General features: G+C 40.3%; 1 protein-coding gene and 1 long non-coding RNA gene across 3 annotated transcripts in view; one reads left to right on the top strand and one right to left on the bottom strand.

The window, feature by feature from the left end:
• jag2b (jagged canonical Notch ligand 2b) overlaps nucleotides 1-13364 on the bottom strand; it is a 36986-nt gene extending 23622 nt beyond the window's left edge. For both annotated transcript variants that reach the window (XM_027149185.2, XM_027149186.2), the window contains exons 1-3: nucleotides 12972-13364; nucleotides 12287-12607; nucleotides 2547-2601 (exon numbers count right to left, since the gene is read on the bottom strand). In XM_027149185.2, the coding sequence (XP_027004986.1) occupies nucleotides 2547-2601; nucleotides 12287-12607; nucleotides 12972-13043 (448 nt within the window). In that variant the 5' untranslated portion in view covers nucleotides 13044-13364. The remainder of the gene's footprint in view (nucleotides 1-2546; nucleotides 2602-12286; nucleotides 12608-12971) is intronic.
• A 68-nt stretch (nucleotides 13365-13432) lies between these two features.
• On the top strand, nucleotides 13433-14614 carry LOC113644390. Its single transcript, XR_003440990.2, has 3 exons — nucleotides 13433-13513; nucleotides 13614-13699; nucleotides 13845-14614. It is a non-coding gene; the product is annotated as an uncharacterized LOC113644390 (long non-coding RNA).
• The last annotated feature ends 10530 nt before the right edge of the window (nucleotides 14615-25144 follow it).

Below are 25144 nucleotides of genomic sequence, written 5' to 3'. Positions count from 1 at the left end.
TCTACTCTACACTGTGCAACTATTTCGTCTCAGTCTAACCCACTAGATTTGTAAGAAGTACTAAAACACAAAATGACCAAAAACAGTCAGATTCAGTTGTTTCCTCTGATGTTTGAAATAAACTTACTACCTCTTTGGCAGAAAAAAAAATTGTTCATACTGTACAACAGAGTAAAAAAAAATATATATATAATATGCATAATGCACATTTATGTGCCAGTAAATAATCAGAAAGATGTTTGGAAAAACCCTTATTTTTGTTTCTTCTGTCTCTCAGCAGAGAAAGAAGAACAGTAACTAGCAGTCCACCTACCAGTTCTGCAGTACATTCTAACAATGTTATGCAAAAATAATAAAAACAGATTTTATACAGATTGGTACACGATATAGCCCTAAGGTTTCTGGACACATGGCTATCAAACTGTTACCACAAAATATGTTGCAAATAAATGTATTTATGTATTTAAATGTATTAACTAAGAAGGATGGAGTGGAAGTACTCTAGTGTCCTGCAGAGAGCACTGACCAAAACGCCACTGAACACCTTTGGTATGAACAGGAATGCAGAGATCTCCCAGAACCCTCAGCCTAACATCAGCGCCTAACCTCCCTCACTTTGAACCACATTTCAGAATATAGTGGAAGCCCTTTGTGGAAGTGTGAAGGCTATAACAGCAGCAAACAGGAACTAAATCCGGCACAGGATGGTGCAAATAGACATGATGGTCAGGTGTTTCTGGAATCATGTATATATCTCATTTAAGGCTATGCAATTAATTTTCCATATATTCATAAATGTTCTTGTAATTATATTTACAAATGGTGGCCTGGCGCAAATCAACTAATACTGATACAAGGCACCACTGCACAAGGAAGCGATACGAACACAAGAAAACATACATGTTTAGTAACAAGTTTAAAGAATTCTCCAAAATTCCCCAGAATGGTGTGATTTCACTTAAATGTGCATTTCTCTTCTATAAAAATAAGCATTGACAACATGAAGCAACTGTATACAGTAATTAGCTGATAATTATGGCTGGTTAAATGGGATAAGCTGGGACAAAAACATGTTTGTTACAAATATTCAAATATTTATTAAAATAATAAAAATAAAAAAGAAACAAACGTAAATGGAATGAGAGGAGTTAGAAAAACAAACAGCACGTGCACACCATTACACACTATAAGCAAAGAGGTGCTTCTATAATAAAGACTGTGATCAATGCAGATAAATAATTACCAGCTAGATTTGCTCTATTGACTACAGTATAAGTCAACATTAGTTCATTATGCTGCATTTTGAGAGCAAACTGATCAAGCCATTTTAGAATTCCGGTTCCCGATTTAATCACGAGCAGAGTAATTCTTTGAAAGTGTTGAGGATGATGTAGCACATGAATTCCTCATGGCTTGACAACCTACTTCTTGCACTGTAATCAGAAACTGGAACAGTAACGTGATGAGGCTCTGTGAGCTTCAGTGACTTTGGTAAGCGTAGTCCTGTTTTATAGGACGGCTCCTTCTCAAAAACTACTAGCGCTGTTGTTGCTGTTCTCATTCAATTTGCTAAAAGATTTAGAGGAATCAGAATAGCAGAAGTGAACATAATTCCCAGAAGGTTACTACAGAAGTTTACAACCCCTGATGGACTTATGCAATGGTTGTTAAACCCGATGCACGTGTCGGATGCGTCTTCCTACAGGTCGGCTCTTTGCTTTTAAAATCCTAACTACTTAGCAGAAGAAATGAACATTTTTATGATTACAGATTTTGTTTTTTGTAGTTCTAGAGTCTTAAAAATGTTTCCTGTCAAGAAGTTGACTGCTGAAATTGTGCCATCCCACACCCACCCACGCAGCACACACTGCTCCACTCATAGGGCCTACAGTACCGCTCACAGGAAGATTACTGTTTATGAATCATCTAAAAAGAGGATTTCTCACAGGTTTTTGTTCACAACAAATTTCCCTCCTGGCAACACTCCTTCAGCTGTTACAAAACAGTAACAGTCTCGAGTCTGTATTTTTTTTATTTTTTATTTATTTGACATTTTGAGCATGTGATAGACAGCTCGGTTTTGGAAATGACGTCACTTCCTCTTCAATACAACCTGGACTATAAATAGAGTTTTTTGTACTCGTCATATTGTTGGTTATTCATTCATTATTCATCAGTATCAATGATGGGAAAGTTTTCTTATGTACTTTAAAACAGAGCTACATAACCACTAATGAAATATACTACTAGCAAATAATGATTTGTTAACGCCACATGATCACATATTTATTTCGAAACACTGCACAATCCAATTAACTGCTGATGCCACACAAAATTTCCCACCATGAAATCCTGTTTTATTTGGACATGCACCATGTCAAAGAAGGAAAGAAAGGAAACCACCCCACACACACACACACACACACACACACACACACCATCTCACATACCATCCCAAAATCAACACACACTCACAAAATAGTAGTCCAACTGATTATACATGGCATACACCTGCTACATCAGAACAAGAAAGAAATTGTACTCACTGTTTTGAGTGATATTGTCCCAGTCCCAGGCCTCCAGAATGAGTGTGTAGGATCGCTGTAGAAGAGAGAAACACACATACAGTCAACATCAGCATGCATATAAGATGTATATAGGATGTATTACACATCCTCCTCTGCTTTCAGTGGTATCAGTGGTGGGGCAAAAAAAAAGGGTCAGGTCCCAAATGTAACCCGAAGAAGGAGACACAGTGCGATTACACCCACATTCCTCTGAAATCAGGAAGACAAAATCCATAAGATAATAATAAAATAGTCAGGTTACACAAACAGAGAGAGAAAGAGAGAGAGATAACTGGTAAAATATATCACTATAACACACTGTACAAAATCTGAGAATCAGAAGAATCTGAGACTATAGACTTTCTTCTGAGATGGATTGCACTGTACATGCTGATACACACAATAAATGTAGTCATGCTAATCTGTACTTGAACTACAAAAGCCAATTAGTGACCAAAATCAAATTAAGTCCAGATCTTAATCAATATTCGTTCTGACCCACAATGAGCTTTAGATTCCCTTCACTTCCTGTGCAGTGAAATGACTTGCAAAGTTATTGCCTTCTCCTTGGAAACAGTATTCAATGGACTCAAATGTCAATTGAAACTAACCCCCACATAACCAAATGAGACAGTAGTGCTGGCGTAATGCACTTGTCTGTAAGGATGGAGTAGACAGATGCTAAATAATGCTGGCACGATCTTTAAGCAAGCCACTGAGTGCCACTGCACCTTTAATGGCTCGCCACCACAGGACCAAAACAGCTGCTTCAAGGCTGACAGCTCTAGTGAACGGCTGAGGATGAGTGTCCTGTATATAAATGCTTTCTGAAATTTGACATGAAACGTGTTCTGTATCGGTACACAGAAACAGTCGTTTAGATGTGACTAGAGTAATATGATTTTTAAACACTGTATGAACGTGGGATGGGATGAGCCTTGAGATATGAAGCCAGTTGTATATGGGATATGGGACACACTAGATAGATAGTCTGGATTATGCAGTATAAGATTAAGATCAGCATAGGTTTTTAAAGGTCAGAATGGCAAGGCGGTTGGGGGAGGGCTGGGAATACAGACACCAAGCATCTTCCTGATGTGTTTTACGGATTAATTGTCATGGATGTAGATCGACTTCTAAAGCTTCCGCCCTTCCTGCCCATCCCCAAGCACATATGAGAATGTATTAGCAAGATCACAATCAGTAGTGTCAGGAAGGGGCGATCAGAAAAAGTGGGAAAGTCACACTGATGGAGTGCGAGTGGTGCTTGGGACAGTCCTGTTCCCACACACCATGTCTCTGATTAGCTGGATTATGTGACAGCTGCCCACAAACGACTGGATGAGGATAAAGGGGATGGGGGAGGTGACCATTCAACAAAGGCTTCTATCCAAAATCCAGTCCTGAGACAAGTCATCAGCCAGAGTCTCTGGACTCTCCATACATTCCTATAGCAACACAGACAAAACCTCAAAATAGACATCCTTGCAGACGAGAGCCATCTCACTTAAAAACAGAGCATTTTTAGACATGCGTCTATTTCATGACACCCCTGATTAAGGCTGATAAATGAGAACAAGCTGATAGAGATTAACTGGAATAGATGAACTCCAATTTAAACCCTTATCAAACCCTTAACTAATCATTCCCTATTATTAACCCATTTTCTCTCTGTACTGAGAAAATCTACTGGGGTTGAAATAAGGTATTCCTTTTACATCAGCTATTAACGGTTAATAAGAATACAACCTTTTTCATTCCGAGTATGCTGTGGTTTGACAGCAGCAGCTTGCTTGGAAGATAGAGACTGACTGAACAAACCAAACCTCTGATACTACTTCAGCCAACACCACCTGTACAAACTCTGGTGTACCTTATTATCCTGAAAATGTGAAGGAAACTACGGTAAAGAATAATATTGATCAGCCATGCATGGTGTATGTGGGTGTGGGTGGTGAAAGGAGCCACAGGTGCAGCTTCCCACGGTAGGGGGTTGGGCTCTGCAGAGGGTGGGATATAAGGGTAAAGCTGAAATTAGTGGGGGCTGTAGGGAGTGAGGCTCTGGCTGACCCCTGAGACCTCTCATCAGGGATCTCATCGGCTTCAAAAACCCTCCTGTGCGGCAGTGCTAACCTGCAGTGAGCTCACACACACACACACACACACACACACACACACACACACACACACACACACACACACACACACACACACACACACACACACACACACACACACACACACACACACACACACACACACACTGTCACTCAAATCTATAGATGTTTCTGTAGAGGCTACAATGATTTAAGCAAATCATTGTTTGCTCTGAATTTGAAACACCACATCCAAAGTAGCATGAAGCATTTCATCAACTTACAAAAAGGCAAGGTGCTTTCCTCTGGCACTCCTGTCACTACCAAGTGACATCCAGTCAAGCATTTCTCACCATGGTGATTGTGTAAAGGTCATTCTGATCATGTTGAGCGTTAGGTCACGCGACCCAAGAGCTTTCCCATGCCTTATCCAGAGCAAGCCTTTAACCCAATCTCACAGACACCCAGAGGAGAGGGGACTTGCATACGTGGTCTATGGACAATCTTTAACGGGACAGGTGGGAGAAGATGAGAACGTGTCTTAATATACGAGTAACTCTTACCAGGAAGACAGGAAGAATGGTTAATTTGCTGGCTTCTATTAACAGGAGGAATTGTGAGAATGGACACACTTCCTGTGGCCGACACATCAGGATCCCACGGTCCTCCCACTCATGCTCCACTTGGCTGCATCTTCCTGTAACACCCCAGAAAGTCTGAGGGGATTCAGAACCTTGCAAAGGTGATTTGTTTCCGATCCATTGGTGGACAGCGACTCATGCGGTTTACAACCTGGCAGTTATGCACTTTTATTATTATTATTGCCTGGCTCCACTGGCATTTTTGATAGATTGCCCACTGAGGGCTAGCATGGTATTTATTCATCCTAGGCTGAGTAATTACAGCATGTAATCTTCATTAATCTGGGACATCTATCCATGCTTTCCAAATTTTCTATCCACTGACACAGACTAAGTGGGCCACCCTGAGCCGAGAGATCCAGTGGCCAATATACAGCAATTACAGCCAAATGTGTGACACCACCATGCCAATTACACCCTGCTGAAAGGATTTTTGTCTTGTGCCCAGAGATGAGAATGTTCCCTGTTCATTAGATTGTGAGGAGTCCTCACAATGATGTTCTGGAAATGCAATGAATTTTTCTTTACTTTTTCTAAATAGGGTGGTGGACCAGAACCAACTGCTGGAGGCTGCTTCTCAGGACCACAGAAGAGCATTTTGGCCTCGAGAGCTAAACCCTGGCTAAACCAAAGTCTAGGGGTGTAGGCTGTTAAGAACTACATAGAACCGTATCGGATCAAACATAGTAAAGTCTCAGGGCAAACACAAGTCCCATTCTTCCAGTACCTCCATGTTCAGAATGAAACTATAACAAGGCTATTAATTGTACTGAGCTCAGTGTATTGTAGTTGGTTCATTTAACACATTTAGGGCAGTACGCCCATCTCTTTTGTGGAGCAGACCGCTATTCCCCTTAGTGGAAATTTATGGGGCTTGACTAGAACAGCCTACCATGACTACCGAGTCTGATCTCTCTGTATCCCAGGGAAAAAAAAAAACCTAGCCTATATGCTAATATGTACAATTTGTGCTCAATGGCCCTCAGTGAATGTCATGAAGAAGGCGTGTCAGCCACTATCGTCAGCACAAGGCCATGGTTGTGTCTGTGGAGCTGAAACTTGAGTTGTGTCAAGAAGAGAAGGGCTAAGGATGTCAGTGGGGTCATAGGTTAGTTCGACGTTGATGACATTATATCGTCAATGGTGGGAAGGGAAGGAAGAAAACAGCGTGCTATAATCAATCACGCTGTCTCCTCCTACACTCAGACTCGGAGGTCCCAAACATGTAAGGGGCAGACAGGTTGAACTGAAATTCATCTCTGAGGTGCTTGCAAGAAATACAAGGGGCTAACTTCATAACCATCCATTATGTACCAATTCTACCTCTTTCACACACAGGCACAGGCTCAACCGTTTCACATTAACAGCCCCACATATTTTCCAAGAAGACTGCATTAAACTGGAGCAGCCTAATTTGTGTCTGCTTCAGAGGGATCCTACAGCTCAGGTAATAATAGGGCAAGAGAAAGGTAGACAGATGGGGCCACATCAAAGTAAATGGCAAACAGAATTGGCTCATGTCAGTCCTATGGGAACCATGTGGAAAGAAGGGGTCTGTACATTCTTCTTGCCCTTTTCCTTGTGAGAAAAATCCCAACTTTATAAGAGTCTCTGTCTTTCTATTTTTGGTTCTCTTACTAATTTTTAAAGAGTGTTAACAGCATCATAAAAAAAAGAACAAATGAAATGCATTAGAGAAGCTTCGTTAGTGCAGAAAATAAAGTCTAGGTATAACATACTTCTATATTAGGTTGAAACCAGACTATACAGAATTTCCAATATGTTTACCAGATTGTCAGTTTTTCAAGATCTGAAAATCAGATATAAATTTCACACTTTTCCATACGTTCCAGAACCTTCTTTACCAGGCCTTTACTATTCCCAGGCCAGAAGAAAAGCTCTGTCCCAACAGACAGTGCTACCAAAAATCAATGTATACCTTAGTTCCTGTTGTTAATCTCATGGTCTCCTTCAACACTTTCAACATCTCTGCAATCCTTCTTAAATAAAATGAAAACCCCACGGTAAACATCTCGATTTCAAATTAGTCCTGAATGCCAGGGAACTATTGGGAATCCACATGGCACAGCCTAAAATCAGCAAAAAGCCACAGAGGCCCCAGCAAATTAGCTCATTTGCTGGGACTCTTGTTCCGACTTTGACAATTGCCATTTTCCGCAAGGCTTCCAGAGCACAAAGACAGACAATAGCTTTGTTAAGGGTCTTTGTGTGCCTGTGAGGCAGGGACACACAGCCTGACATGTACTGTGGGCCCTGAAGCTGGTAATGATATTCGTCCATCGGAACCACCCTTCTTTCAGCTTTCCCCTTCACTAGGGTAGAGTTCCACTGGGAACAATACAGAAGCACAAGGCCCAAATACAATTCATTTTGTTAACCACACACACATCCAAGGTAGTGTGTTGGTGTTTTGAATAGTGGGAGTCTATGCCAACAAACTGAAAAAGTGACTTACTGGCAAGAGTGTGACCAGTCTAAGGTGTTTTCAAGTATGTGTATACACACACGCCCCATCTAGCATTCCGCTACTATGCCAACAAGACCACTGGCATATGCTCGAACACCACAACATTCCCCTCCCCTTCTCCTAATGAACTAGAAAAGGCCACACACATGCATGTACACAGAAAGGTGCCACAAAGTTCTCAAAGATAAGGAGCACTCTCGAGACAAGGGTGCAGTATAAACAACAGAGCACACCATTCTAATGAGCGTTAGAGCCAGAAGCCAGGACCAGACATTTAGAACCTGCTAGAACAATAGGTTGAGACGGAAGAGATAGAGATGCATAGAGATAAGAAAGGGCAGGGTCGTGTTCCCTCAGTGGTAGTATTCCCATCAGCTGCAGTGAGCGTGACCTGTTGCTGAGCGCCACCAAACCCCAGCAACCAGCTTAGAATAGCCCTTAACCTCCTGCTAAAATCTAATATCAGGAACCCAATGATAATTTTACAAACAGTTGTAGCATTATCGTTAATCAATGGGGAATCAAACACAGCTGCTACCTGATGCTCCTGAGAACTAGCTGAAGATCAGCAAAGATCTCCAACCAGCCCAGAAACAACGCCTCTATTAAACTGGCCTCCCCTGGTAAAAATGCTAGCGCGACAAGCCAGTCTAAGAGAAGTCTTAAATACAAGTGACCTAGTTACAGTAGCTTTAAAAAGCCTGGTTACAACCATGCTGACGCCAACCAAAGCTCCATTATCATCATTATCATTTCCAGCAGGTTCAGGGGTCAAGTGGGAATTAAAAACTGGCCGTGCACTAATGCACTTTAATTACAGCAGTGCACCTGCTCAGGGTTCATATCCCCACAGGAAGCGCCACACACAATCACAGGCATACGTAGCCTATCTGCATCAGCAAATACCCCAAAACAGACATGGCAAAACAAATCCAGCTCAACCAGAGCATGCCAATAAGTTGAAAGCAAGGAACAGTGCCAAGCTCCTGCACTGAGCAAGCTCCTGCAAATACTGCATTCCAGGGAGAAGCATTTCACTTCCAATTTCAGAAAAAAACAACTTTCAATTTTTAAAGAAGTATTTGCCCAGTTAGATGTGATGAAGGAGATTGTCACACTGTAGCATCAGAGTTTAAAGCAACGGTTGCCCTGTGGTCAGCCCTCACTCCCACCTTCTTACCACAAAGGCTTACAAAATGCCAAATTTCTTGACCACATGCTTTTGAAAGCCTCCTAATAAACTGTAAGATCTTGGACATTTTACAAAATTAAACACAAGACAAGCTTTTCTGAATGCTGAAGAAGGTATCGGTCATAGAGAGGAGATCCAATCTGATGCTTTTGTGAAAGAGGCTAAAAAGTAGTTCTGTAAGTAGCTCTGGATAAGTAAGCTGACTAAAGGCTATAAACGTTCTCCAGTTCTTCAAACACCATGACCTTGTAGGAATCTCATGTTGGAATTTTCCCTCCTAACTGCAATATATATTGTTCCTTAAATTAACCGAGACACCACTTAATCGATTGATCATGTTTTGGCAAGGACTAGGAAAGCATCGTGCCAAAGACGGTCTCTAAAAGGAGTGTGTTCTTTGTTTTAAAGCACACACCATGTAGGAGTGGTGGAGTGGGAGGTGGCTGGCCTGTACTCTTCCAAAATATTCAGAAATTCCTTCTCTCTTTTTCTCTCTCTCTTTCTCTCTCTTTACTGCATTAGGAGTGTTTCAGCTGGAGACCAGAAACCAGACTTGAGTATTGATGCACTACATATGCCTTTAATATTAACAGTTAAAGATGAAGAGACACCAGATGCCAGGAAATCTTCCCTAAACCTAAAGGTAAAAGTGAAAAACTTTGGAGGCTGTTGAGTAAGTCACCATTGGGAACACCGACTTCTAATTGGCTCAATCTTTCAGCTCCTAAAAATATCTCTTCCATGACTGAAGCATTCAGGGGCGGAAAAATGCTACCATTAATTGTCCTTTCCTCCATTTCATGGGATGACACAAAAGCAACATAGCCTCTGGTCACAAGAAAGAAAAATGTTTAGTGCAGTAGTAGAACAAAACCATTTTGTTCTATAGGTAAGAAAGAGAAGAAAGAGCAGGAAAAAAATCTTTAGTTTGAGTCTCCTCCGGATCCAAGACTTTGTTAAATGACTACTTTAGATCACAATAAGAAAACAATAAGTAAAAACTTTTTTTTTAAAACAGAAGATGGTACAAAACTGTAGAAACACACGTGAAGCACTAATTTTAGGTTTGTTTTTAAATTTGGAGTTTGCTGGCTGAAAAAACATAATTATTATAAATCTAATCAACATAATATATTGCAGAATGATGTTTTATTATCTCTTCATGTTCTCATTTTATTACAATTAAACATGAATTTAAAATGTCTTTCAGGTTTATGAAACAACAAATGAGTCAGTCATAAGTCATAAAGGAGTTTTATCATGCTCTTATTATCATACCAAACATGGCCAAAAATAATACTCAGAAAGCAAATATTTTGTGGAGGTCAACAAAAAGGTTTCCACAGCAAAGTGAGTGTTGTGTAAAACTTACTGAACCCACGACCTCTAAACAAATTTCCTTGAGAGCCACCTGCTTCAAATGGACAATTATCGCTTTTTGTTGACTGAAGATGTAGCCAGCTGTGACCAGCTAATTGCATGGTCAATAGTTTAATCAGCAGTATGGCTCAAGCCCTTCTTTCCCAGGTGAAGCCCGAACAAGTGGCTGTACTGAATGCCCATTTAAGGGGGAAGGGAGCACCAAGGGCCGCATATAATTGTTTACTAAAGGCCCATGTAGCTGTCTCCTAGCAACCGCCCGGCAAGCTCCCAATCAGGTCTAGCCGATGCTGCCGTTTTAGCCCTGATTCATGGCAGCCCAGGCGACAGTATCTGCTGTGCGCAACCACAAACTAATAAGAACTATAAGAACGGTCACTTGCATTATGATTCCATTAATGAGAATGGTCACTACAAATCACCACCTATATCTAATATGTGATCAGTGGAGGATTTTTGGCTATCATACCACAACTCAGTGCTGGAGTCAGGAAAAACACACACACACACACACACACACACACACACACACACACACGCACGCGCACACAAATTCACACCTCTTATGTTACATGCATCAGTTACAGTATCCCCTTACAAATGTAGCTGTCCATTAAAGGAACAAACCAGTTATTGGGAAGCGTATAACTACTCTGAACTCTCATCATAGACTAAGTGTAGGAAAAGCAAAGCACAAATGCAAATAGTGAGAACAAATTATCTCCTCCAACAGGTGGCAGAGTCACTATCCAAGCCTGACAGAAGAGCTTCATATCTCTTTACAATAAAGAGGGGATGGAGTTACACTAGGCACACATCAATTGCCTTTCCGGATGCAGCAGAACCGGAGAACTCATTCAATTTCTGGATGTTAAGGATTGGCCGGAACTGTACAAGTATAATAGGCGGACTGAAGCACTTAGGCGGGTATATACAGTACATCCGTATACAAATACACATTTCACACAACACACAAAAGGAAAAGAGATCTGGTTTTCTGAGACTGACCAGCGTGGGAAACATGCTAAACATAACACAAGTTAGGGAAGGTACACAAAGCAAGAGGGCTGTGATAAAACCCACATAAAGCAGTTTGATAGTTAGTTACACATTAACTTACACATCAAGCTTGGGGATGGGGGCAGGTGGAAAGTGGAGCAGGTGTATTACAGGCAAGATGTTGGAGTGGCTGTAAACAGGGTAGTTCAAGTCAGCATGGTCAGGGAGACTGAGCATTTCAGAAAGTCTGGGCATGCGGCCAAATCGGACAGCCAATACTACAAGGTGTGTTTGCTTTTTTTTGGTCGTTTAAAAGGTGCGACATCTCTTTCATCTGATACCCGAGATGTGAACGAGCTCCTCCTGATTCAGGTACACATAGTAAAGGAATAGATCAGCACTGCTTAATGCATGCTGAGCTAACGTGGATGTGGAGAAAGGAAACGCTCAGGTGTAGACTACAGGTGTGTGCTGCTACAGAATGATGGAAGTTCACTGAGGAATCAGAAGATCCCAAGAGCTCGCCTACACACACACGCGCTCGCGCTCTCTTTCTCTCTCTCTCTCTCTCTCTCTCTCTCACACACACACACACACACACACACACACACACACACACACACAAGGCGCAGCTGCACCTGGCTGAGCAAGATGGCATGCAGTCACCTTAGAAGTCCAGGAAGCATAGTAGTACATGTGTGTCACTGGTCTCGTATGATAACCTCGAGATGAGGATTTCATTCATCTCATCGCTCGCTCTCTCTCTCTCTCACACACACACACTTGCGCATGGTGGCCTCAAGAAGGGACCCCAGACCAACTAAAACCCATCATCATAACCACATAACACAACTTTACCAGGCTCGAACGGATGATATCTTTTTTGTTCCCCTTATATACAGTCGAACACAGCGCGCACTTACCGGCCACGCAAACTGGAACGGGATGACGATCTTCCCGGCGTCGCTGATCTTGTTGCTGTTGCTCTTAGTGTTTTTAAAAGAGAATATATTTCCACCCAACACGCCGGTAGATCCGCTGCCGAAGTTGCATTGGCCGGTGGTGGTCACCTCGCTCTGATACTCCTTTAAACACACTTTAAAGTACGTGTCGCACTCGTCGCGTGTGCACCGCTGGTCCCGCGTGTTGCGCGCGCCGTCGCAGCATTCACCGTCCCACAGCTCCCCGTTCACGTTCTCCACACTCATCAGCTGCAGCTCGAAATAGCCCGAAGCCCAGGACACCTAAAAATAACATCAAAAACGATCACATGCATTAAAAACAAAAGGCCTTCCAGCGGCAAACGCACTAATTTGCTGTTCATCTTATTGTGTTTCAGATGCTTTATTTTATTATTTATTATTATTTATTATCGTTAACAAGGATTCGGCTCGTGCGCCACCGCGTTACTGCTCGTCGGTGCCTTCGAGATTTTTTAAGTTAAGACGAAATTTCACACATCTGAAACCTTGACGATCAGAATCGCACGATCACATGGTCCGAGCATGCGTAATTCAATCAGCAACCACAAACCGGACCGAATTAAGTAGCTCGTGCCTGTCAACTTTTGGTCAGGATCTGAGAATTGATCCGAAATCGCATCCTCACCTCGGTGCACGTCGTGAACAGCAGCAGGAACGCTACGCAGAGCCTGTTGGAAATCCTCGCACAATTCCACATGCCTCTGATTAATTAGGAACAAGCGGAGAGAGAGACGAAAGATGGGCAGCGGCCGATGACCGGCGACAGGATCCTCATCCGCTCCTGACATGCAAAAATTCGCACGCGTGCTGTTCAGTGCGGCGACAGTCCAGCTCCAGCAAACACACACACGCACGCACTCACTCACACACTCTCACTCACTCACTCACTCACGCTCGCACGCACGCGCGCGCACATACTCCCTCTCCCTCCGTCAGATCACTCCACGGCAAATGATTATGTTTCCCAGCTACTGCACGCCTGGGGCAGCCTCGACTGATTGGCAGGCAGATAAACCACTCACCAATCAGCGTGCTTACGTTTGCTAGTGCGTCGTTTCTAAGCCAACCACGCACTGAAGGGGCGGGGCTTTTCAAATACTAAAAAAATAAAAAAATAAAAAAATAAAAGGAAAAATGGGGGAAAATGCTGGCTGTGCCACCACAGAGGTGCAATATTTCACAATTATTACCAAATACACACATTTTATGTTCACGTCGCGGTCCGTAAAGTCTAACCGACGGATGATTTTCTTGTTTTTTCCCTCAGAATACATTATTAATTAAAGTGTCTCAAAAACAAAAACAAACGCTGGAACGAAACCCACAGACTAACCAGAGGTAAACAGCCGAAAGGTAAAACGTCTTCACGGTTGGAAAACAAACAAACAAATATCTTCATATGTTTATATAATGTTCCGTGGTTTTGTTTTATTCCTGGTGATTGTCTTGACATCAACAAGAGAAGACAAGTCCTGTAATATGTTCTTTTTCCCGTTAGACGCTTCAGAGTCTGTATAGTGACGCAGCTGAGGTCGCCCTCTTTCGGACATTCAGACCTGCTCCATGACACAAGGGCTGAAGAGCAGTGAGAGGAGATGTATCTCTGCACAGATTTCAGGAGAGGATTTGCATTCATAACGACTTCATTAAATATTAAATACACCTTAAATATAGTCATACTTACTGACCCTTTTATTAGGTGAATGTGGTGTACAAATACTGGGTCTTACTGGGAAAGTAGACCATAGACCATAGACCCACCACCACTGAGCAGAAACATCGACAGTTGTATCATAGTCCAGCGGTCCTGGTTAGAATTCTGTTACAGTAGTGAGTCTATGGTCTATGGTGGCTCCTTTCCCAGTAAAGCACAGTATTTGTATACCTACAACGTACACCACATTCACCTAACAATAGGGTCAATAAGTATGACTACATTTATTAAATACACCTTAAATGTAGTCATACTTAATGACCCTTTTATTAAGTGAATGTGGTGTACAAATACTGGGTCTTACTGGGAAAACACAACACTATGTAAGAGTTGTTGTGTCATAGTACAGACATGACATTAGAAACATGGTTTAATCCGAACCTCAACAACACAAAACAATAATGTTACCTTGGACCTATTGTGTTTTGTCAGTGGAAAGTTTATGAAGAGAAAACACAACTCTAATAAACAGCTAATATATTATTATATTATTATTATATACTATATAATAGTATATATTATATTATATACAGTGAAATAAAAAGTCTAATATACCAATGATTGGACTGGATTATACTACACTGTATGCCCCAGAGTATATAGACACGTCAGCAACATATACATATGTGTTTGTTAAACTTTCCATTTCAGATTGAATCACATTTTGTGGTTATAATAAACCTCAATATTCTGGGAAGGTTTTGCACATGATTTTGGAGAGTGAGTGTGAAGATTTGTCCAATGACTCACAAGAGCATTAGTGAAGTCAGGGACTGATATTGAGTGAGGAGGTCTAGGGTGCAGTCTGTGTTCTATTTCATCACAAATGTGTGTTCATTGGGGTTGAGGTCAGGACATCCTTCACAATTTAGTTCTTACACCAGCCTTGACACACCATGACTTCATGACGCTCGCTTTGTGCACAGGGGCATTGTCATGCTAGAGAATGTTTAGCCCTCTTTGTACTATTAAAGGCAAAGCTTAATGCTACAGCATACAGAAACACTCAATACAATTGTGTTTCAAACTTAGTGCCAACAGTTTTGGGAAGGCCTAATTGTGGGTGTGATGGTTAGGTTTCCACACGCTTCTATCCATATAGTGTGTGGTCATTAAAAATTGTGACTCCCTGGAATTTACATTTACATGTCGGAGTGTAACAAATGGAATATCATTGCTCCACGTGATAGCTCATGTTTTTCCATTCACAATATGTGCTAATTGTTAATCAAGGTCAGTTTCTTTCCACATGACCATTGTTAGCTGAGAAACTTTGGTTGGTGGACCATTTAAATCCATAAATAATACTGAGGCTTTTAAATCCAGAACGTTCTGCTTTTCTTCATACACCCCTACCAGCATCACACACATTATTGTGTCAATTTCTTTGGAAAGCTATTAAAGATCCAACACCTAAATAGTATCTGGCCAGTGGTAATCCTGTGGTGGCCTTTTTCCTATGGTAGAAGGATCAGGAGAGTGGTTAACAAAATGCAAATAGTAACAGATGGGATAGGTTCAGTAATTGTGTTAAATCTGCAGATATCGGGTGGGTTTACATGATCATTTGTTTGTTTGTTTACATTGTACATCATTTGTCATTTGCATCTCATGATTCACCAAACACATTATTTTCCGTGTTGGTACTTTTCACAGCATTAATTACAGCCATTTATTTCAAAGCAATTCAACTATATCTCTTTAAAGGATAGACTCTTTCCAGCAGTGAACCAGTCCGTGTGATGGCTGGAATAGTCGAGACAATTAGCAGTTCCTTTAAGAGGCTGAAGGTATGTATTTAAATTATGGAGAAATAGAGGTAATCCGGACTGACATTTTCTTTCCCATCACTAGACATGGCATAAATAAGCTCATGGCTAAAGCAGGTAACAGCCTTTTTAAGTCTAAACCCTTGGATGCTGTCATAGCAGCCTACTTTCAGCCCGATGACCGGTTGAAAGCTGGGTTAAAAGAGCTTCTGGGTACACATAGCAAGAGAAGGTGGGGGAGTGTTGGTCAGGGGCATGGGTGGGCATGGTGGGGGAGGTGGTTTTCCGAAAAGGTAATGTGGATGCCTTTCCTCATCCATATTTCATGATTTTCCTTTAGAGTCCTCACACAAAAACATATAGGCAACCAGGTCTTTCCTTTTCATCCCTAATCATCACCTTGACCCACTTTAGCACCTCACACTCATTGCTGACATCAGCCAAGACAGTTAATGATAAGGTCAGCCATGACAATGTTATTAAAAAGGTGCTGATTAGGAACTTTGCAGCATATGCAAAAAAAAACCAAAAAAAAAAAACCCCCAAAGATAAAACAAAAACGTACGGCATAAAATATCACCTTACCAAACAGCAGGTTAATCAATTCCTAGGATCTGTTGCCTTGTATATATTCTCTGCTACACTCTCTGTTGTATGGCACCACTATATTTGCTGCAGGGGAGTCTGGTTTCCATAGCGATGACTCTGTGTTTGTCTCTACTGTAAACCAAGCTCACAGGAAATTAATAGTGATATGATAAGGCCTTTCAATGATGACAATTTTTTACTGCAAATATTATCTGACACCTTCAATTCTACAGCTGGTGCATGTGCCATCTTGGTACAGGTGTAATTTGACCTGGATTTATCCTTGACATATTCTTTTAGTCTGTTGAAAATCTCATAAAAAGCTTAGGGTAAAATCTCCAAATAGTTAATAAAATAAACACATAAGCAATATGTTTTTCAGTAGATTACAGGTTTACTGTACTAGTCTCCATCATTTTACATTTGAATGGTGGGCGGAAATGGCAGAAGTGGAGTGGGAAGGGGGGTGAGTTTGAAATATGAGTTATGTAAGTTGTAATTCAAAGGAAGAAAACAATAAATATGTTATTTTTTCCCCTTCTCATTGATTGCAGTTGATTAACAAGCTTGTTTGCTCAAAGGGGGAAAATATATCAGATAACCTTATCCAGAAGGTTCACCAAAAGCCTTGTAATTTGATTTCATTTTGATGTATGATTGTGAATGCTTTAGTTGACTGTTCAGGTTGGGTTTTAAGCTTTTAGCATTTGTATATTGAATATAATTACCAAAAAAAAAGGCTCTTTTGCACCATTCAAGTCTTATAAACCCTTATTACATTTAGTAATCTAAACTAAATGACTAAATATTTTTTATTTAAATATATTATGTATATTTTAAATATTATACCTAAAACATATGTTAGACTACTATAATTATGGACCCAGAATGAAATATGTTGTCTCGGTTCCTGCTTGTGAGTTAAGTTTTTTCCATATTTAGAAAGCGTTAGTAGTGTATTATGGTTGTAAGTAAATTTCCACAAGTTTGGCTATGTGTTACCTGTTTCCTGCAAGCTTTGGGCTTTTTTTTCATAAAGCCATCCTTGTTTCCAGCATTTTTCAAAACAAAGTTACACCAATAAATCCTGGCCTCCTGGTTCACAGACACTGTCATTACATGAGCCCAGTAGGTTTCTGTCTGCCATTCTGCCTTCACCCACACAAAGCCGTTGTAATGTTACGGTCATAATTGTTTGTCGCGCTCCTTCTCTCTGGTTGAAAAATGATTTTGCCAACTTCATAATTATACTCTATTGCACAGGGAGTCTTTTGGATTGACATGGATTTTGGGAAAACTGCACAAAAATTACTGTATATGGTGCCCCTGTTAAACATGGCAGGCCAGTAGCTCAGCTCTAAAAATGACTGGCGTTAGTCCCACCAGGAGCAATAGACATTCATCAATCATTGTGATTTAATGCTAAACGACTCTGCGCATGAGCTTAAGCTTGACAGATTGAAAGAAGAGTAGGCAAAATGCTTACAACTGAAATTTCAATCTTCAGTTGCAAATCCATCAACATGAAAATATCAGTCTCTACAGTGTGTGTGTGTGTGTGTGTGTGCGTGTGCAAGGACAGATCACAGTAGTATTAATGTCATTGTTTCTGCTTCATTTTTGTGTCGTCTTTCTGGCTAAACCAGAGGAATTGACAAATCCAGTTTGGTTCCTTGGCACCCAGCCTAAGGCATTTCGCACAATGCCAGTGTGACTGACACTTTCACAATTCAGCAATGCATCCAGAATGTGTAGCACCTTTTACTATGATACTTTACTACATCTATCTCTGACTGATCTGCACATGCTTGGCTCGTGGCATTAAGTGTAATGTTTCCTAATGGTTTTTAAAAATACAGGCCCTTAATGAATAGTGATATACTGTGCTATATATTTAGAGGGGTGTGTAGATTTTAATTAACCTAAAAAAAAAAAAAAATTTGTTCCAGCACCCATGTTTACAATCAAAGGTAAAAATGAGGAAGTGACATAGCAAAAAAGAAGAATCTGACTCTTCATGTTCCACCTGTGGTACATGATCATCTACAATTATGCATTTTCCTACGAGGTCAAGGAATACATTTGCTAAATTCTGAAGTCTCAGTCATGAATTCTGATTTGGATTTATACCTTAAATTCAACTTGTGTCCCTAGTTATCTGTTTATTAAAATGTGAAAATGATGGATTGCATGTGTGTTTCTCCATTACTCCTTAAACTTTAACTGTGCATATTTGTACTGAAGCAGAACATGAGGGCACCCAACACCTGACCATGCTATGGCTGCTCATACCCTCATCTTTGCCTGTGCATCCTTATCTTTGCGGAAACATGGCTTCCTCCTGCCCCGAAGATCACAAATAAATATATCTTAGGAAGGTGTGTGGCAAAGAGCATGCATGTGCAGTATACTGAAGACTGACAAACACAGAAGAAGTCAACCTTATTGCCCTGAACATTAAGTGAGGCAGTTCTAGATGACAGGACTGTGCCATTGTTTCTATATGGACAGTCTCAGAAATGAACTGGAACCATTCACTCTTATTGAAGAATATGGTAATGATAAGAAACAAGTAAATAAACATGTTGTTTTGGGTAATTTGTAGGTTAGTTGGTGAAGTGCTCTGAGAGCTGAATTAGGTTAAATTGTCCTGGCTAACACCGAGGCAGCACCAGTAAACTGTGACACACTGATGGTCTTTCCCTCAATTCCTCTCTCCACAGGAGCAGGTGCAGCTCGCTCCACACAATAATCTGGACAATTAGAGCTTTTACAATGGGCCCAATCAACCTTGACTCCAGGGCCAATGAAGGGTCATTCCACAGTTCAGAAGAGCAGAGCCAAGTTCTTATGAGAGAAATATGTTATCCTAACTTCTTATTAAGTTATTTACAAAGTGATTAGCTGTCATATAGTAATGTTCTCATGAATTCGAATGCAAAAGTCTGCATACCCTTCATACAAAATAACGAAGAAGGCGAAGAAATGTAGATTACCCGAATACATTAGTGTCACATACAGTAGGTTCAGCAAAAGTAAGAAGAACAATTAGTAAATAAAATCAGTTGACAATTTGTAATCTCCTCTGAATGTGAACTTTATTATATCACAGACAGGTAGAAAACTTGATTCTGACTGGTCAGGTAATAATTCACTTTCAGCACTGCTCTGAGAGTAGCTCTTCCTATTAATCTACTCTTCCTACTATCAGTTCTACAGTAACATCCTGAACACAGAGTTGTATGGCAAACATTGAACATGTTTTCCATAAGATTTTTTTGGAATGAGTCTCCAATGCCAGTGCTTTATAACCTTCAAAGGATGGAGGGTCATGCAGTTGCTTGATAAACTGACATGCTGTAGGCATTGCCACTAGTTGTGAATCAGTGTGTTTCCTTAATACCCTGCCGTGGAGTGGTGTCCTTTTCCAGTCCTGTCCACACCTTCCTAGCCAGTGTAGGATAGGCTTAGAATCCACCATGACCTTGACCAGAATAAAACGCTTAATGAAGATGATTGATGTTAATATTAAGCTGCATTTATTTTTTGGTTAATCATTACAACTTGAATGGGTTAAAAGAATTGTGAAGAAACAGATGTCTTAAGCTTCCACAACCTATAAATCGATTAAAAAGTACAGCCTTCGCAACAAATGCAATCATTGATTTTTTTTTTACTGTGGTATAAGTGGAATAATATAATATAATATATATATGTTATCGAAGAATAAACTTAAGGATAATAACCCATCACACAGTCCATTCATTGATTAGCATGCTCCATGATATATTATTACATGCTTACCTTTAGAACTGTGTCCAAGCTCTCTGCATATTCTCTGAGCATACGGAGGATTACTTTTTGTATTGCACTCTGCCTGTGTTCTTCCTGTTGCACTGTCCTAATTTTTTTTTTTTTGACAGATTGCTTGGCAAATCTTTGGCTGAAATTCTTATATTTGGCATCTGTTAATAATAAAAGTATTTACTTTTTGTTTTGTTTTTATGCGCAGTTTTATGTTGATTTCTGTTATGACTCTGTTGACACATAAGGCAAGTTCTAAAGGCAAGTGTGGAATAGTATATTATGGGGCATGCTGTTATAGGAAAATAATCAATGAATGGTTGTGTGATGTGTTATTATCGGGAAGTTTATTCTTCAATAACATATGTATTATTCCACTTATACCACAACAAAAATATATGTGGTTGAATTTACAATAAAAGCTTCTTGACTTGACATGAGATCATTTTTGTAGATGGATATCAAAATCTTTACCACAAAGTTGGAAGCTTTTGCATTCATCAGTGAATGTTTTATTAATATGATAATAAGAATCTGTCTTTGTACTATTGAATTACAAAATAATGTGTCTCTTGCGAAATGGAGTATACGTATATGTTACATATGTTGCATACACAAAACACAATCATAGCATCTACACTTGTCTAAACAAGATGGTATTTTTACTGCCACACACAAGCCACAGCTAATTTTAGTAAGAGAGGATGTCCGTCCTGTGGATGACATCACACTCCATCCTAAAGGAGGCACATCGTTCACTCTTCTGAACCGTGTTTGTATCACCATATGTTTTGGCTGTCCCACAGCAATCCCATGCACTCATCCAGGATATCCTACTACAGAACCACGATGGTGACTGTCCTGTCTGCTGTGCATGTTTTTATCCTCATTCCAAAGTTGACATCCGTCTTGTGGTTCAGAGAGCGTTCAGTAAGTCAAAGTGTATAAGGGCACATGAAGAACACCAGAAAATCAGCTCTTTTTGCTCTTATTGCTAAGACTAAGAGTAAAATAGAGAGGTGGCCCCTGTGGAGAAGTGAGGCACTGATGCAGGGAAGAGTGGTTTGTGAATCTCATAAATATCTGTAGATAAGCAGAGAAAAACCTGTGTTTTCATAGCAGGATCTTTATCGCACTCTAAATCAAAACCTGGATAATCTTCTGTAGTATTTCTACAAGAGAGTTCAGAGTTATCACTTTTGATGTTTGTATTTTTATCTTTGAGACTGAACAAATGAAATCGAGCAATCAATTGTGGAGGGAGTGTGCTGTGATAGAAAACTAGAAGGTCCTTTCTTTCATTCTTCTGTATAAGAAGAACCTCCCCACAGATCACATCCCAGCTCATATTCACCATCTGACCATGATTAGTAGAGCAGCCACTTATATAGACCCTTGTTTCCACTGCAAAAGGCCTGCAGGACAGCGAATGGGCAGTTGGCTCAGGTTCCTCCATCCCCATGTAGGCACCATGCTCTCATTTGCATACAGATGGACAGTGTGGTGGAATCATATTAGGTGTCCTCCCTCTTTTTGTCTGCTGGTCACAACTCCAGTGGTGGGCATAATGCTCAGTGCACTTCAAAGGGTCGGTCACACCTGGGAGTGCCGGGAGAAAGGGGGCGGCCACCCGTAGCCAGCCGCACAGATGGCCTCTCACGCTCGTGCACAATAGCCGAGCTGTAAGTGGTCCACGTGTCGGATTACACATAAAGCTCCTCAGCAACCTCCGGTAGAATTTGTGCTCCAGGCCATGTATGTATGTATGTATGTCTCATAACTATTTCATAATCATTTCATTCCCATGGTTATTTGTGGGATTGCCATTTGTTTCAATGTTTAAGTCAATTTAAGTTTAAAAAAAGTTGTAAGATCACTTAAGCTGGCACAAGCACAAAAACACTTCTTGAAGCCCTGGCCTTCAGCCTCTAGACTGTACAATTAGCTTCTTGACTGACGTATATTATACAATATATTGTGTCTTTGAGAAAGATGAGAAAGTCACAACCATAAGGAACGAGAATAGTCAATTGTTCATCTCAATTTAGCTAGCAGAGTGAAAGGGAGAGAGAAAGTCCGTCTCTGAAGCTCTGCGTTCCTCCTATTTAATATTCTATGCATTTTTAGTTTCCACACTTACCACCTCCCTATGTCATCCCGATTATTCAACAAATGCTACACAAGGACAATAATATTTCTCCACAATTTGTTCATCTGCCAACTCCCACCCACCAGTTAGCCCATATCTTAACAACAGCTGCCTACAGTACCAACAGCTGAAGAAGGTAAAATCTAACACATACTTCTTCTGAGACAAGTGAAACCAACCAACCAACCAAATCTTTTCCAAACTGCTGCACCTGATGCATCACAGGGCAGTGGAACAGACTTCGAAAGATGTGCTGTTTGCCCTATTCTGTGTACATGAGCTCACAGATGTCCACAATAAAGGGAATGGGCTATATACAACATTAAGATAGAACTCACTCTCTAAATTTCATTGCATTGTATCTTGAAGAAGGAATGAATTTGGCTTTTGTGACTGGTTTGGATTACACAACTGAGAGTGAACTGTCTCAATAACTTGAAAGCATATTAAGACTGTGTTTCTTGAGGGATAGTTCTGTTTCTGTAGATTTAGAACATGTTACAGAGTGAGATTATGGATGACAGCGTGGTAACATCTTTTCATATTGTGTATGTCCGAGTGGATGAGAATATAAGGCTATCCTTTTATAAACCCTGCTCCTGGATTTAGACCTGTACCTGGGCACCATGATGAGACCAAAGCATTTGTCCTGAAGGTGGCTGGAGGTTAGCATGTGCTTTTACTCACACAGAGGCAGCCAGGAATATTGAACATTGTGAGGAGGTGTGTTATGACCTGCTGCCATCTTGTTCCCTGGCAACAAGTCCTTCAAGCAGCACTATTTGGGGTTTAGAATTTTTGTGGAATGCAGTAGGTGGTTATAAATCAGATAAGACAGAAAAAAACGATAATGCCAATATGTTCCAAGGAATCTTCCCTCTGCATCTGCTGTATTAGCTGAAATAAATGCATCCTTCTGAGAGCATCTGTGTATTAGTCAGTCTGAAAGACTTCACCACAAGGAGTTAGCATACAAGAAGTGACTATGCATGGTATGCATGACCAAATGAGGAAAGTACTTAAGGCCATGAATGATGAGTAAGCACAAGTTTTATATCAGTTAAAAACTCAGCAGTGATTGGCAGATGATAAGCCATTGTCTGTTTATAAGATGAGAAAATAATAAGCAGATAGAACAGTCTCTCGACACTTCGGTGGTATTATGCAGTTTAAAAGAATTCATTTCTGGCAGCATGGACTGACATCCTGTCAGCATTGAGTTTCGCTGGAACAAACTCGCTCCGCCTCCTTCTGTCAAGATTTTACCTTCACAACATCTTACCTTACAATTACAAGCTTCTTCTAATTGCATCTGGATCTATGTCCGTATTATTTACTCATCCGTCAGCAGGAGTATTATAGGTTATATGCCCAGCTTCATCTGTAGTAGAGGTATATTCATACTGACAACAAAGCAGCCAGCTGAAGTATCAAGGAACTCATTTATTCAGCAGTTCCAAACAAAGCTGGCAACCATGCAGTAAGGAATAATAATGGTGCTATGATGTGCCAGTTGCTAAGATGAAAATCAAACGAAGCACTACCAGACATTGCCTTTCTTTAGCATACATATAAAGCACTGTATCCATTGACAAGTTTTCTACTTGAAAGAAACAGAAAAAATGTTTAGTAGGAAAAAGGCTAAAGTACACAATGAGTCTCCTGCTATTACACGACTCCCTAAGGATAGCTGGCTATTACAGTGAAAGTCTTTCTGGAGACTAACTGGATTGTGCAAACAAATAGCTTGATTTACTTATCCAGAGGCTGAAGACTACTTTGTCAGTCGTTAAGACCAAGAAGAAATGTGTGCAATTGAACATCAGCAGAGTTTTCCAAAGCAGAGCTGATGGTCTGTAATGTTCGGTCATGGTTGTCAGACATAGCCTGTTGAAACACAGGGACAGAAACCTGAAATGCAAAGTCATCATCATCATTGACTTCAGAGCCTCTTATTAAAAATGAACACGTCTCAAGTTTACACAGTTATTGACATGCCACTATCATTTGAGGCCAACAACATTATACTACTACTTAAGAGCTGTAGCTCATCCTATGATTACTGAAAAAGGTCATAGAAAAACCAACAAATATTTAGTGGGAAATAAGTGAGAAGTCAAATACCTAGGCAAAATAAATACTTCATGACAGCAGTTACAAGGGTCTTTATATATATATATATATATATATATATATATATATATATATATATATATATATATATATATATATATATATATATATATATATATATCCTGTAAATGGCAGTTCTCAGTGCTACAAAATGTACAATTTTAAGCATCTAATATTCAGATGGCAATTAAAAAAAACACTGAATGGGGCATACATGTATTCATACATCCTTATGGAATAAAAAACAAGCTACTCAAATATGGGAAAGGTTTATAGAAAGATATTAGGTTTATTTCCCTAAACACTTAAACTAATTAAGCTAATCGGAACTGAAGTTTACATCAGCATCACATCCAATGTAATGAAACTCAAATTTTGAAACAAACAAGGATGAATAGATTTCCTTGGCAAAAGTAAAATATACATAGTAAATAATAGTGAAAGTTAAAGATCAAGGACACTTGGTAAAGTGGAAAATAAAAAAGCAGGCATAGGAGACATGGTTAAGTGCTACTTTGCCCTCCCTCATGCACACTCATTGTGTGACTTGTTTTGTGCCGTGCTGTTGCTATAGCGAAGCCGTGGTACTTGTACTTAGATACTCGATGCTATTATTTGTGTTCCTTCTCCCCAACCACCTG

The sequence above is a fragment of the Tachysurus fulvidraco genome, chromosome 16 (genome assembly GCF_022655615.1).
Source record: "Tachysurus fulvidraco isolate hzauxx_2018 chromosome 16, HZAU_PFXX_2.0, whole genome shotgun sequence".
Lineage (NCBI taxonomy): Eukaryota > Metazoa > Chordata > Actinopteri > Siluriformes > Bagridae > Tachysurus > Tachysurus fulvidraco.
The sequence above is the reverse complement of the archived record's forward strand: the minus strand, read 5'-3'. Positions and strand labels throughout refer to the sequence as shown.